Below are 16,036 nucleotides of genomic sequence, written 5' to 3'. Positions count from 1 at the left end.
TGGGTCTTCACCCACACATGGCTGTAAAATGATGACACGCTGTCAGCTTCCCTCGGATGAGGGAAGGATGAAGGAAGGAGGAAGATCAAGTGAGGGATAATGAGAGTGTGATCATGAGAGATGGTAGTTGTGGGGACTTATCAGAGCTGTCAAAAAAAAACAAAAAAAAATTGTCATGGAAAAAAAAACAAATGTTAGTTTGAAAATGATTAATCTTTCTGACGTCCTTATAACAATAAAAGTTTGGAATGTTTGGAATTATTTTCAATTTTATTTGATTGCTAACCTCCATCCCCTTAATGAGCTCATTCGATCTTTAGTGATTTCAGAGCTTCTCATTCAGAATTTTGTAAACAAATAGTGAAAAGATGCATCTGAAATGTCGAAAACATCCTTAATTGCGTTAAGGGTAGATATAATTAAAATAATTAAGCAATTTTCATTCTTTTCTTGGAGCACTTATTCCCACTCTGGATTGTACCAAATAATGGAGAGGCGAGCATGATAAGTTGTTGAAATGCATTTTAATCCCAGAAAGACAAGTCAGAAAGCAATTAAATTACTTTTATGCACTTGTGAGCCACTGCTAATTAATGCATAACACATGATTTATTTCCTACACATTGTCATCAAAATAAAATGGCTTTTTCTGTTAAGTAACTCTGCTTATGGCATGTTGAGTTTAACTGTTTCCATCATCGAATTATTTAAATCTTACTTTTCATGTCGGTTTTTTGTTGTCTTTTTATGCCTCCGCGGACAAAGTCGCCGGACGCATTATGTGTTTCAGGTTGTCCGTCCGTCCGTCCGTAAGGGGCGAAACCTCGATTTTCTCAGCAACCATATGTCCGATTGAGACAAAACTTTCAGGGTAGGAGTGAAACCCATGCAGAATGTCTTTTTTTTGATAATTGTGACGTCATAGGGCACGTGGTATGGCAACCATCTTGGATTAAAAGCAAATAATTAAAAATTATTTCTCGGAATCCACGAAATGAAAAAATTTGAAACTTGGCACATTGTCAAGCACTCCCAATGGGGAACAAAAGCATGACAATGACGACATCATAGGTGAAGTGCGAAACCAGCCAAAAATGTTTTAATCTAATTCCTTATCCTGAAAATCTGGAATTGCATGCACATGATCAATGACCCATTTGTATTGAAATATTAAACTTATGACATCATAGGTCACATGGTTTGGCAGCCATATTGGATTGAAGGAAAATATTAAATAATTACATCTCTGAAACCACCCACCCTATCGATGCAAAATTTTACAAATATCATCTATAACAGAACTGTTGCATATCGTTTGAAAATGATGAGGTCATAGGTCATGTGGTTTGACAGCCATCTTGGATAGAAAAACGAACCTTATCTGATCAACAGGAAACTTCACAAATGTGATCCCCTTCCCATACATATTCAGAGTGATGGCATGTACCTGATGTGGGACTATGCGGAGGCATATTTGCGACACAGTCACATTGTTCTAGTTTTTGATGTTAAAAGGTACAAATTAATTGTCAGTGTAATAATCAAAGTCCTAGTTACTACACAAACAATAACATTTACATGTTACAGTGCATGGAAGTTTCACCTGTCTCCCGGTGCACCTCCACCAACATCTTTTTGTACAGACACAGACGACCAGATCACTGACTGTGTCTGGTACTGGTTTTCTGGTCATACGCTATGGCAAGAACTGCCCACCATCATTGAGAAACCATCCATTCCCAACAGGAGAGGGTAGTTGAATGTCTGCTTCAAGGATGACTTCCATATGAAACACTCATAGTTTGCCCTTTTGATGTGTAGAGTGGCAGTATCATGAGTCAGCGGAAGCTTGGTCCTTTGGATCCAGGTTCTCCTTTGGGAAGTTTATAGTGGAGGTGATTAAAGTTTGATGTTCTCTCACTCTATAACAAACCGATCAGACCTTTGCTCGTGTGCAATTATAGCAGGGGCAGCACCAAAACTCTTCATGTCATCAACGAGTCAATATTATCCCGCAGAGGCCGAGGTGCCTTCATTTTCCCGAGACCGAAAGGACTAATTGTGGAGTTACAATTTGAAAGTGCGTGTAGTGCTGACAAAACATCACAAACATAGTGACCAAGTCCAATCACTGCAGGATGTATGAGAGTACACCAGCATTGCCTGCCTGGAGTGAGGAACCACAATTCACGAAGATCCAAGGCAGCGCAAAACAAGACGAGGACAGCACTCAGTAGAGCGCATACCTCGGCCAGCCTGAGAAGTTGATGTTTTCTATCCCACTGATAGGCTGGATCTGCATCCAGACCTTAACCAAAATAAAATTGGCTTGTTCCTGCTACTGAACCAACTCATCTATCTAGTTTCGTCCGAAACCGTCCATAATTTTTTTGAGAGATCCTGCTGTACATCGTTTTTGGCCCCATCTCTCAATGATGAAGAATAATCATAACAGTGTTTAGCGTGATCTCTTCAGTTATGAATGAAAAAGTTCATTTGGAAAAATAGTTTCGTCATAATTCGTAATCGTACTAAATACGCAATTTGGTGTCTGTCTGTCTGACTGCTTTTTGACCACGATACATTCCTTTGTTACTTATCCAATCTCAAACAAACTTGGCCGGAGGACTAGGGGTCACATGAAGGAGGGTGCAGCTATTTAATTTAATGAAAGCCCACAGAATCTTGTTTCTCACAGTCTGAGAGTCCTTTAGGTGCTTTTTTGCAAACACTAAGGGGCTTTAATGTGTTTTTCACTGAGGAGAGGCTTCCATCTGGCCACTCTGCCATAAAGCCCAGATCGGTGGAGTGTTGCAGTGATGGTTGTCCTTCTGGAAGTTTCTCCCATCTCCACACAGGATCTCTGGAGCTCAGCCAGAGTGACCATCGGGTTCTTGGTCACCTCTCTTCCCAAGGCCCTTCTCCCCCAATTGCTGAGTTTGGCCGGGCGGCCAGCTCGAGGAAGAGTCCTGGTTGTTCCAAACTTCTTCCATTTAAGAATTATGGAGGCCACTGTGCTCTTGGGAACCTTCAATGCAGCAGAGATTTTTTTGTAGGCTTCCCCAGATCTGTGCCTCGACGCAATCCTGTCTCTGAGCTCTGCAGGCAGTTCCTTCGACCTCATGGCTTGGTTTTGCTCAGATACGCATCGTCAGCTGTGAGACCTTATATAGACAGGTGTGTGCCTTTCCAAATCATGTCCAATCAATTGGACACATCCATCACAGGTGGACTCCAATCAAGGTGTAGAAACATCTCAAAGATGATCAAGACAAATGGGAGGTACCTGAGCTAAATTTCAAGTGTCATAGCAAAGGGTATGAATACTTATGTAAATGTGATATTTCAGTTTTTTCTTTTTAATTAAATTTGCAAAACTTTCTAAAATCCTGTTTTCTCTTTGTCATTATGGGGTATTGAGTGTGGATTGATGAGGGAAAAAATGAATTTAAACGATTTCAGCATGAGGCTGCAACATAACAAAATGTGAAAAAGTGAAGGGGTCTGAATACTTTCTGAATGCACTGTATATACATATACATAATGAATGATCATTTTAAGGCCATTTTCCCCGCTAGAGCGGGGGTTAGCCTTGTGGGCCCATGACAATCATGGTTCCCTGTTTGAGGCAATGTTTTTATGGCCGGATGCCCTTCCTGACGCCAACCCTTAGTCGCCTCTTATGACGCGCAGGGATACGGTGCACCTATTCTAAACCGGGGTACACACCAGGACATATACATATACATACATACATATATATATATATATATATATATATATATATATATATATATATATATATATATATATATATATCATGAGATTTGCCAATATACATCGTGAGAATGGCAAACTTGTATAAATAAAAATCCAAAACCATTTTAATTTTATGAGACACAAGGAGTTAAATTTCGGCCTACCAGGCAAAACAGGAGCTGACTGGTAGATAGGGGTGTCCTTACGTCTCGGCTTTCCCTGCCTCTCCCCTTCATGTTGAAGCTCTGCCTCCACAATTCCACCAACTGCAATGTAGGCACTTCTTTGTGGCCTGCTGGACTCGGATCTTGGCTTCTCTGCCACTGTGTCATAGTTAAAGGTGAGTTATTTATCCAGTTGCGACTAAAAATATTGGCACCCTTGCACTCTTTTCAAAAAATTTACCATTTCTTCCAGAAAATTGTTAAAATTAAAAAATCTTTTGGTATCCACATTTGTATTTCTTTAGTTTGCAGCGGAACAAAAAACAAACAAACAAAAAAAGCTGAAAACAATTACTAAATCTTAGCTAATTCCACACAGAAATCCGAAAATGACGCTGGACAATATTATTGGCACCTTTTAGAAGTTGTTAGAAATAATTAGATTTCAAGCAGGTGATTCTCCGTTACTTTGGAATTGAACTCATCTGTGGTGAGTTGCAGGTGCCTGCAATATAAATAAAAAAATCACTCATTCAACCAGTTTGATTGGAGAAAATGAGTCATTCTGCTGTTTTGAGTCACTGTGTGCACCGCGATGAGCATGGAGAAAAGAAAGAAAACCAGAGAATTGTCTGAGGAGGTTAGACACAAGATTGTACCCAGGCATGGACAATCTCAACGCTACAAGTCCATCTCAGGAGACCTTGATGTTCTTGTGTCCACCATACGCAATGTTATCAGGAGGTTTAAGGCCCATGGCACTGTAGCTAACCTCCCTGGACGAGGCCGCAAGAGAAAACTTGATCGTAGATTGCAGCGAAGGATTGTTCGAATGGTTGAGAAAGAGAAAGCACCTCGATCAACTGCCAATCACCTTCAGAGACAAGGTACAACAGTTTCAACTTGCACCATCCCTCACCACCTCAATGAAAGGAGACCCAGGAGGACCACACTGTTGCTGAGAGATACAAGAAAGCCCGACTGGAGTTTGCCAAAAGACACCTGAACAAGCCTAAATCCTTCTGGGAGAATGTCCTGTGGACAGATGAGACCAAATTAGAGCTTTTTTGTAAAGCACATCATCTCTATATTTACAGAAAACAAAGTGAAGCCTTCAAAGAAAAGAACACCTTCCCTACAGTCAAAGATGGAGGAGGTTCAGTGATGTTTTGGGGATGCTGTGCTGCCTCTGGCACTGGGTACCTTGAATGTGTGCATGGCATCATGAAATCAGGAGATTACCAAGGCATTTTGGAGCACAGTGTTCAACCCAGTGTCAGAAAGTTGGGTCTCCATCAAAGGTCATGGATCTTGCAGCAGGACAATGACCCCAAACACAATTTAAAAGTACCCAGGAATGGTTCAAGACAAAACGCTGGACTGTTATGAAGTGTGCAGCAATGAGTCCAGATCTAAATCCCATTGAACACTTGTGGGGAGATCTGAAAACAGCAGCTGGGAGAAGGCACCCTTCAAATCTGGGAGAACTGGAGCAGTTTGCACAGGAAGAGTGGGCCGAACTGCCAGCAGAGAGGTGTAGGAAGCTCATTCATGGCTATAGGAAGTGCTTGATCACAGTTATTTTGTCCATATTAAGCTCAATTTGACACTCCAAATTGAGACTACAGTTATTTTGTGATACCAAATATTAAGTCTCGTGTGTCAATAATTTTGTCAATGACATTTCTATTTATTTTCTGATTTAAAAGGACATATTAAGTTCTGAATCAAAAACAAAGCTTCTGTAATATTAACAGTGAAATAAAGAATTGTGGAGACCAAATACTTTTGTGGATTTCAATTTATTTTTGGGGGAAATAATTGTGTTATTTGAAAAAAGTGCAAGGGTGCCAATATTTTTGGCCACAACTGTAAGCGCAGCATTCAAATAATTGCAAATTCATGGGCTGTTTTACAATGATGTTTCCAAGATTGACCAAATAGGTGCTGTTGATTCAAATTGGCAAATTGCCTTTCCAGATTAAATCACCAATGGATATGCAATTGTGATGTTACCGGCCTCCGAACCCAAACTACAGTGTCTTCAGGAAGTATTCACACCCCTTGACTTTTTCACATTTTGTTTCGTTACAGCCTGAATTTAAAATGGATTAAACTGAGATTTTTTTGTCACTGATCTACACAAAATACCCCATAATGTTAAAGTGAAAACATGTTTTTATAATTCTTTACAAATTTATTGTGGACTCCAATCAAGATGTAGAGACATCTCAAGAAAGACATTTCAGCTTTTTATTTTTAATTATTTTGTAAAAATTTCTCAAAAAATAAATAAATTCTGTCTCTACAACATGATTGGAGTCCACCTGTGGCAAATTCAATTGATTGGACTTGATTTACAAAGAAACACACCTTTCTATTTAAGGTCCCAAAGTTGACAGTGCACATCGGAGCAGAAATTCTACGTTGGAGTCCAAGGAACTCTGTAGATTATTGAAGTCCAAGGAACTGTCCGAGATAGAATTGTGAAGGGCATAGATCTGGGGAAGGGCATAAAATATTTTTTAGTGTGTTGGAAGTTCCCAAGAGCAAAGGGAACTCCATCATTAGGAAATGGAAAGAAGATGTAACAACTCAGACTCTTGGTAGAGCTGGTCGTCCGACCAAATGGAGACCCAGAGGCAAGAAGGACCTTGGTCAGGGAGGTGACCAAGAACCCAATGACCATTTCAAAAGAAGAGTTCCTCAGCTGAGATTGGAGAACCTGCCAGAAGGACAACAGCTCATCACCCATCTAACACCATAAGGAGAGAGGGAACAATGAATGGGGCCAGATAAAGGCAAATCCTTGAGGAGAACCTGCTTCTGAGTGCACATTACCTTAAATTGCGGCAAATATTTCATTCCAACAGGACAATGACCCCAAGAATATAGCCAAAGCAACACTGGAATAGCTTCAGAACAAGAACATGAAAGTCTTTGAGTGGTCCAGCCCAAACCCAGACTTGAATCCCATTGAAAATCTGTGGAAAGCCTTGAAGATTGCTGTTCACCGACGGTCCCCATCCAATTTCACAGAGCTTGAACAAATCTGCCAAGGAGAGTGGGAGAAACTCCCCAAATCCAGATGAGCAAAGCTGATACAGACATAACCAAGAAGACTCAAAGCTGTAATCACTGTTAAGGGTGCTTATACAAAGTATTGACTCAGGGGATTGAATACTTATGTAAATTAGATATTTCTGTATTTAATTTTTAATTATTAAGTAAAAATTTCTAAAAAAAACATGTTTTCACTTTAACATTATGGGTATTTTGTGGAGATCAGTGACAAAAAAATCTCAATTTAATCCATTTTAAATTCAGGCTGCAACAAACAAAATGTGAAAAAACTCAATGGGTCCATCCTTTATCTGCAGCTGACATTTTCATTAAACACTGTATGTCGATCTGAACTTGTCATCCTCATTCGACACTGTATGTCGATCTGAACTTGTCATCCACATTCTACACTGCATGTCGATCTGAACTTGTCATCCACATTCTACACTGTATGTCGATCTGAACTTGTCATCCACATTCTACACTGCATGTCGATCTGAACTTGTCATCCACATTCTACACTGCATGTCGATCTGAACTTGTCATCCACATTCTACACTGTATGTTGATCTGAACTTGTCATCCACATTCTACACTGCATGTCGATCTGAACTTGTCATCCACATTCTACACTGTATGTCGATCTGAACTTGTCATCCACATTCTACACTGCATGTCGATCTGAACTTGTCATCCACATTCTACACTGTATGTCGATCTGAACTTGTCATCCACATTCTACACTGTATGTCGATCTGAACTTGTCATCCACATTCTACACTGCATGTCGATCTGAACTTGTCATCCACATTCTACACTGCATGTCGATCTGAACTTGTCATCCACATTCTACACTGTATGTCGATCTGAACTTGTCATCCACATTCTACACTGCATGTCGATCTGAACTTGCCATCCTCATTCGACACTGCATGTCGATCTGAACTTGTCATCCACATTCTACACTGTATGTCGATCTGAACTTGTCATCCACATTCTACACTGTATGTCGATCTGAACTCGTCATCCACATTCTACACTGCGTGTCGATCTGAAATTGTCATCCTCATTCCATCCTTCATCTAGAGCTGACATTTTCATCCTCATTCCATCCTTTATCTAGAGCTGACATTTTCATCCTCATTCCCTCCTTTATCTAGAGCTGACATTTTCATCCTCATTCCAGCCTTTATCTAGAGCTGACATTTTCATCCTCATTCCATCCTTCATCTCCAGTTGACTTTTTAATCCTCATTCCCTCCTTTATCTAGAGCTGACATTTTCATCCTCATTCCCTCCTTTATCTAGAGCTGACATTTTCATCCTCATTCCAGCCTTTATCTAGAGCTGACATTTTCATCCTCATTCCATCCTTTATCTAGAGCTGACATTTTCATCCTCATTCCATCCTTTATCTAGAGCTGACATTTTCATCCTCATTCCATCTTTTATCTAGAGCTGACATTTTCATCCTCATTCCATCCTTTATCTCGAGCTGACATTTTCATCGTCATTCCATCCTTTATCTGGAGCTGACATTTTCATCCTCATTCCATCCTTCATCTAGAGCTGACATTTTCATCCTCATTCCATCCTTTATCTAGAGCTGACATTTTCATCCTCATTCCATCCTTTATCTGGAGCTGACATTTTCATCCTCATTCCATTCCTCATCTAGAGCTGACATTTTCATCCTCATTCCATTCCTCATCTAGAGCTGACATTTTCATCCTCATTCCCTCCTTTATCTGGAGCTGACATTTTCATCCTTATTCCCTCCTTTATCTCGAGCTGACATTTTCATCCTCATTCCATCCTTTATCTAGAGCTGACATTTTCATCCTCATTCCATCCTTTATCTAGAGCTGACATTCATCCTCATTCCATCCTTTATCTCGAGCTGACATTTTCATCCTCATTCCATTCCTCATCTAGAGCTGACATTTTCATCCTCATTCCATCCTTTATCTAGAGCTGACATTTTCATCCTCATTCCATCCTTCATCTCCAGTTGACTTTTTAGTCCTCATTCCCTCCTTTATCTGGAGCTGACATTTTCATCCTCATTCCATCCTTTATCTAGAGCTGACATTTTCATCCTCATTCCATCCTTTATCTAGAGCCGACATTTTCATCCTCATTCCATCCTTCATCTAGAGCTGACATTTTCATCCTCATTCCATCCTTTATCTAGAGCTGACATTTTCATCCTCATTCCATCTTTTATCTAGAGCTGACATTTTCATCCTCATTCCATCCTTTATCTAGAGCTGACATTTTCATCCTCATTCCCTCCTTTATCTAGAGCTGACATTTTCATCCTCATTCCATCCTTTATCTAGAGCTGACATTTTCATCCTCATTCCATCCTTTATCGAGAGCTGACATTTTCATCCTCATTCCATTCCTCAATCTAGAGCTGACATTTTCATCCTCATTCCATCCTTTATCTAGAGCTGACATTTTCATCCTCATTCCATCCTTTATCTAGAGCTGACATTTTCATCCTCATTCCATCCTTTATCTAGAGCTGACATTTTCATCCTCATTCCATCCTTTATCTAGAGCTGACATTTTCATCCTCATTCCATCCTTTATCTAGAGCTGACATTTTCATCCTCATTCCATCTTTTATCTGGAGCTGACATTTTCATCCTCATTCCATCCTTTATCTAGAGCTGACATTTTCATCCTCATTCCATCCTTTATCTAGAGCTGACATTTTCATCCTCATTCCATCCTTTATCTAGAGCTGACATTTTCATCCTCATTCCATCCTTTATCTCGAGTTGACATTTTCATCCTCATTCCATCCTTCATCTAGAGCTGACATTTTCATCCTCATTCCATCCTTCATCTAGAGCTGGCATTTTCATCCTCATTCCATTCCTCATCTAGAGCTGACATTTTCATCCTCATTCCATCCTTCATCTAGAGCTGACATTTTCATCCTCATTCCATCCTTTATCTGGAGCTGACATTTTCATCCTCATTCCATCCTTTATCTAGAGCTGACCTTTTCATCCTCATTCCATCCTTTATCTAAAGATGACATTTTCATCCTCATTCCATCCTTTATCTAGAGCTGACCTTTTCATCCTCATTCCATCCTTTATATAAAGTTGACATTTTCATCCTCATTCCATCCTTTATCTAGAGCTGACATTTTCATCCTCATTCCATCCTTTATCTAGAGCTGACATTTTCATCCTCATTGCATCCTTTATCTCGAGCTGACATTTTCATCCTCATTCCATCTTTTATCTAGAGCTGACATTTTCATCCTCATTCCATCCTTTATCTAGAGCTGCCCTTTTCATCCTCATTCCATCTTTTATCTAGAGCTGACATTTTCATCCTCATTCCATCCTTTATCTCGAGCTGACCTTTTCATCCTCATTCCATCCTTTATCTAGAGCTGACATTTTCATCCTCATTCCATCCTTTATCTCAAGCTGACCTTTTCATCCTCATTCCATCCTTTATCTAGAGCTGACCTTTTCATCCTCATTCCATCCTTTATCTAGAGCTGACATTTTCATCCTCATTCCATCCTTTATCTAGAGCTGACATTTTCATCCTCATTCCATCCTTTATCTAGAGCTGACATTTTCATCCTCATTCCATCCTTTATCTGGAGCTGACATTTTCATCCTCATTCCATCCTTTATCTAGAGCTGACATTTTCATCCTCATTCCATCCTTTATCTAGAGCTGACATTTTCATCCTCATTCCATCCTTTATCTGGAGCTGACATTTTCATCCTCATTCCATCCTTTATCTAGAGCTGACATTTTCATCCTCATTCCATCCTTTATCTAGAGCTGACATTTTCATCCTCATTCCATCCTTGATCTAGAGCTGACATTTTCATCCTCATTCCATCCTTTATCTAGAGCTGACATTTTCATCCTCATTCCATCCTTTATCTCGAGCTGACATTTTCATCCTCATTCCATCCTTTATCTAGAGCTGACCTTTTCATCCTCATTCCCTCCTTTATCTAGAGCTGACATTTTCATCCTCATTCCCTCCTTTATCTAGACCTGACATTTTCATCCTCATTCCATCCTTTATCTAGAGCTGACATTTTCATCCTCATTCCATCCTTTATCTAGAGCTGACATTTTCATCCTCATTCCATCCTTTATCTAGAGCTGACATTTTCATCCTCATTCCATCCTTTATCTAGAGCTGACATTTTCATCCTCATTCCATCCTTTATCGAGAGCTGGCATTTTCATCCTCATTCCATCCTTTATCTAGAGCTGACCTTTTCATCCTCATTCCCTCCTTTATCTGGAGCTGACATTTTCATCCTCATTCCATCCTTTATCTGGAGCTGACATTTTCATCCTCATTCCATCCTTTATCTAGAGCTGACATTTTCATCCTCATTCCATCCTTTATCTAGAGCTGACATTTTCATCCTCATTCCATCTTTTATCTAGAGCTGACATTTTCATCCTCATTCCATCCTTTATCTAGAGCTGTCATTTTCATCCTCATTCCCTCCTTTATCTGGAGCTGACCTTTTCATCCTCATTCCATCCTTTATCTAGAGCTGACATTTTCATCCTCATTCCCTCCTTTATCAAGAGCTGACATTTTCATCCTCATTCCATCCTTTATCTAGAGCTGACATTTTCATCCTCATTCCCTCCTTTATCTGGAGCTGACATTTTCATCCTCATTCCATCCTTTATCTAGAGCTGACATTTTCATCCTCATTCCATCCTTTATCTAGAGCTGACATTTTCATCCTCATTCCCTCCTTTATCTAGAGCTGACATTTTCATCCTCATTCCATCCTTTATCTAGAGCTGACATTTTCATCCTCATTCCCTCCTTTATCTAGAGCTGACATTTTCATCCTCATTCCATCCTTTATCTAGAGCTGACATTTTCATCCTCATTCCATCCTTTATCTAGAGCTGACATTTTCATCCTCATTCCATCCTTTATCGAGAGCTGGTATTTTCATCCTCATTCCATCCTTTATCTAGAGCTGACCTTTTCATCCTCATTCCCTCCTTTATCTGGAGCTGACATTTTCATCCTCATTCCATCCTTTATCTGGAGCTGACATTTTCATCCTCATTCCATCCTTTATCTAGAGCTGACATTTTCATCCTCATTCCATCCTTCATCTAGAGCTGACATTTTCATCCTCATTCCATCTTTTATCTAGAGCTGACATTTTCATCCTCATTCCATCCTTTATCTAGAGCTGACATTTTCATCCTCATTCCATCCTTTATCTAGAGCTGACATTTTCATCCTCATTCCATCCTTTATCTAGAGCTGACATTTTCATCCTCATTCCATCCTTTATCTAGAGCTGACATTTTCATCCTCATTCCATCCTTTATCTAGAGCTGACATTTTCATCCTCATTCCATCCTTTATCTAGAGCTGACATTTTCATCCTCATTCTATCTTTTATCTAGAGCTGACATTTTCATCCTCATTCCATCCTTTATCTAGAGCTGACATTTTCATCCTCATTCCATCCTTTATCTAGAGCTGACATTTTCATCCTCATTCCCTCCTTTATCAAGAGCTGACATTTTCATCCTCATTCCCTCCTTTATCTAGAGCTGACATTTTCATCCTCATTCCATCCTTTATCTAGAGCTGACATTTTCATCCTCATTCAATCCTTTATCTAGAGCTGACATTTTCATCCTCATTCCCTCCTTTATCTGGAGCTGACCTTTTCATCCTCATTCCATCTTTTATCTGGAGTTGACATTTTCATCCTCATTCCATCCCTCATCTGGAGCTGACATTTTCATCCCCTTCTCCTTATGCTTACATGGTATTGCACACCTGAAGCACCAGAAAAACACCTGCTTGCATGAGATGTCCAGCACACGAGATAAAGGGTCATGGTATCTGAACCCGTTCGCACTTGTACGAGCTTACCATAGGTCTCCGCGCAGACCTTCTGCCTCTCTGAAGCATGGTCGATTCGCAGCTCCTCAATGGCATAGCTGTTTGAGGATGTGTCGCCTTGGATACTCTCCATTGCCAGGGCGACAGTTGAATGTGGGCGGTTGTTGGAGGAATTGGCAGCACCACGATCGACCGAACTGACTTTGCTCTCCGCAGCTAAATGAGGTCAAACAAAGGCCAAGAACAATGAGAAAGGATATCATTGTGGAATAATTTTGAATAACAGAGTGGCTTTATTATTCTTTGCTTTTATTAGCACAATGGTAAATGAGTCATTTGACCTTTTCAAAAGGGTGTTCAAGTCAAGGGTTTGCCAGGAATACATTTGAAATTGAAATCCTATCTTCATTGTCTCTTTGTTTACATTACACAGATCTACAACTACTACTACTACTACTGTAATTGCCCCAATTTTTACGACCATATTAAGAAGTTAACCAAGGACAGTTTGTGATCCATATTTCATGATCCTGCAGGCCAGGCCTGATGTTCGAATGGGAACGATTTGGGGGTTGGGACAGGAAGTGGGTGGAAGGGAGAAGAAGGGGTGGGTGGGGGGGATTGTGATTTGCTCAGGGTGCTACCGAAAGGTCTCCAAATTAACCTTCATGGAAAATGGGGCATTGTTTGACGTAAAAGGAAAGGTAGATCGAGTATCATCATTATTTGCTTGTGTTATCAGACAATGTTGCTCACATTTGGATTGACAAACAGACAAGAATGGACAAAAATATGAAAAAGCCACATTTTCAGAGAAGCCAATAAATATGGAACACCTTCAAATGCTTTGTTTAAACAACAACCAAAATAACATGATCGAGTTTAGGATGCTTTGCTTACTCTGCAATCAGAATATGTTTGAGTTTTGCAACGAACATTGTTCAAGATAATATACAGGTTCTTCACCGACGTCATTGTGTGACATCATCACCTGTCCATTTCCTCTATTTTATCTGTTATGCTACATAAAAAGAAGGTGCCAGTCAACATTGCACAAGTACTGGTAAAAAAAAAAAAATCAAATATGTACAGCTGGATATCTAATGTTGTTGACCATTGACGTAAATAGAGTAGGCAATGCTGTACCGAGAGAGTGGAGGTCATTGAGGTTCACAGAATCTACAAACTACACAATCTACGCACTACACAGCTCTTCTGCAAGTTACACAATCTACGCACTACACAGCTCTTCTGCAAACTACACAATCTACGCACTACACAGCTCTTCTGCAAACTACACAATCTACGCACTACACAGCTCTTCTGCAAACAACACAATCTACGCACTACACAGCTCTTCTGCAAACTACACAATCTACGCACTACACAGCTCTTCTGCAAACTACACAATCTACGCACTACACAGCTCTTCTGCAAACTACACAATCTATGCACTACACAGCTCTTCTGCAAACTACACAGTTCTTCTGCAAACTACACAGCTCTTCTGCAAACTACACAATCTACGCACAACACAGCTATTCTGCAAACTACACAATCTACGCACTACACAGCTCTTCTGCAAACTACACAATCTACGCACTACACAGCTCTTCTGCAAACTACACAATCTACGCACTACACAGCTCTTCTGCAAACTACACAATCTACGCACTACACAGCTCTTCTGCAAACTACACAATCTACGCACTACACAGCTCTTCTGCAAACTACACAATCTACGCACTACACAGCTCTTCTGCAAACTACACAATCTACGCACTACATAGCTCTTCTGTAAACTACACAATCTACGCACTACACAGCTCTTCTGCAAACTACACAATCTACGCACCAAACAGCTCTTCTGCAAACTACACAATCTACGCACTACACAGCTTTTCTGCAAATTACACAATCTACGCACTACACAGCTCTTCTGCAAACTACACAATCTACGCACTACACAGCTCTTCTGCAAACTACACAATCTACGCACTACACAGCTCTTCTGCAAACTACACAATCTACGCACTACACAGCTCTTCTGCAAACTACACAATCTACACACCACACAGCTCTTCTGCAAACTACAAAATCTACGCACCACACAGCTCTTCTGCAAACTACAAAATCTACGCACCACACAGCCCTTCTGCAAACGACACAATCTACGCACTACACAGCCCTTCTGCAAACTACACAATCTACGCACTACACAGCTCTTCTGCAAACTACAAAATCTACGCACCACACAGCTCTTCTGCAAACTACACAATCTACGCACCACACAGCTCTTCTGCAAACTACACAGCTCTTCTGCAAACTCGTTCATCCCATTGGAGAACAAGACAATGTTTGTGGAGTTTAGTGACATTTATCTGTGCTTGCCTGCGCTTAAGCACCTCCACTCGCATTGATGGTATTCCAGTAAAAATGCCTACGTGGGGATCGGATTTGGAATAGGCGATAGCTCTCGCCGACTCTTCATGAAGGATATCCTTGGATCTTAAATGTCCACCAACTAATTCCGGTAGACCGGACAACCCGTATAACACCCATCGGAGGGGCGGCACAAACACTGATGATTGATGAATCACCCTACCTGTGAAACACAGGGATGGCAATTTATAGCTGGTCTAATGGTCTGAGATTCAAACCCAGGCTCGCCAGCTCAGCGGCGAGTGCGTGTACCACCTTCAGGCCGTCCTGAAAGCCCTTGGAAATGCATTTTATATATATATATATATATATATATATATACACATATATATATATATATATACATGTATATATATATATATATATATATATGTATATATGTATATATATATATATATATATATATATATATATATATATATATATATATATATATATATATATATATATATATATATATATATATATATATATATATATATATATATATATATATATATATATATATATATATATATATATATATACAGTCACGTGAAAAAGGAAGTACACCCCATGTAAAGTTTTGACTTTTTCAACATATTTCAACGTACAGCTATTTGATCTTCATTTCAACAATATTGATAGATAAAGATGATATAATATAACAAATATCATGAAACATTTACATTTTTTAGTCAATTGTATAATTTAAATAAACAAAAATGCA

At 39.7% G+C, this 16,036-nt stretch overlaps 1 protein-coding gene across 3 annotated transcripts in view; it reads right to left on the bottom strand.

Annotated features, from left to right (window-relative positions):
- Positions 1-16,036, bottom strand: part of LOC137429576 (uncharacterized) — a 95,695-nt gene that overhangs the window by 11,957 nt on the left and 67,702 nt on the right. Inside the window, exons 5-6 of one of the 3 annotated variants that reach the window (XM_068119591.2) lie at positions 12,916-13,101; positions 3,924-4,082 (exon numbers count right to left, since the gene is read on the bottom strand). In XM_068119591.2, the coding sequence (XP_067975692.2) occupies positions 3,924-4,082; positions 12,916-13,101 (345 nt within the window). The remainder of the gene's footprint in view (positions 1-3,923; positions 4,083-12,915; positions 13,102-16,036) is intronic. The other 2 variants (XM_068119592.2, XM_068119594.2) reach the window with 2 other exon arrangements.

The sequence above is a fragment of the Myxine glutinosa genome, chromosome 6 (genome assembly GCF_964187855.1).
Source record: "Myxine glutinosa chromosome 6, kmMyxGlut1.1, whole genome shotgun sequence".
Taxonomy (NCBI): Eukaryota; Metazoa; Chordata; class Myxini; order Myxiniformes; family Myxinidae; genus Myxine; species Myxine glutinosa.
The sequence above is the reverse complement of the archived record's forward strand: the minus strand, read 5'-3'. Positions and strand labels throughout refer to the sequence as shown.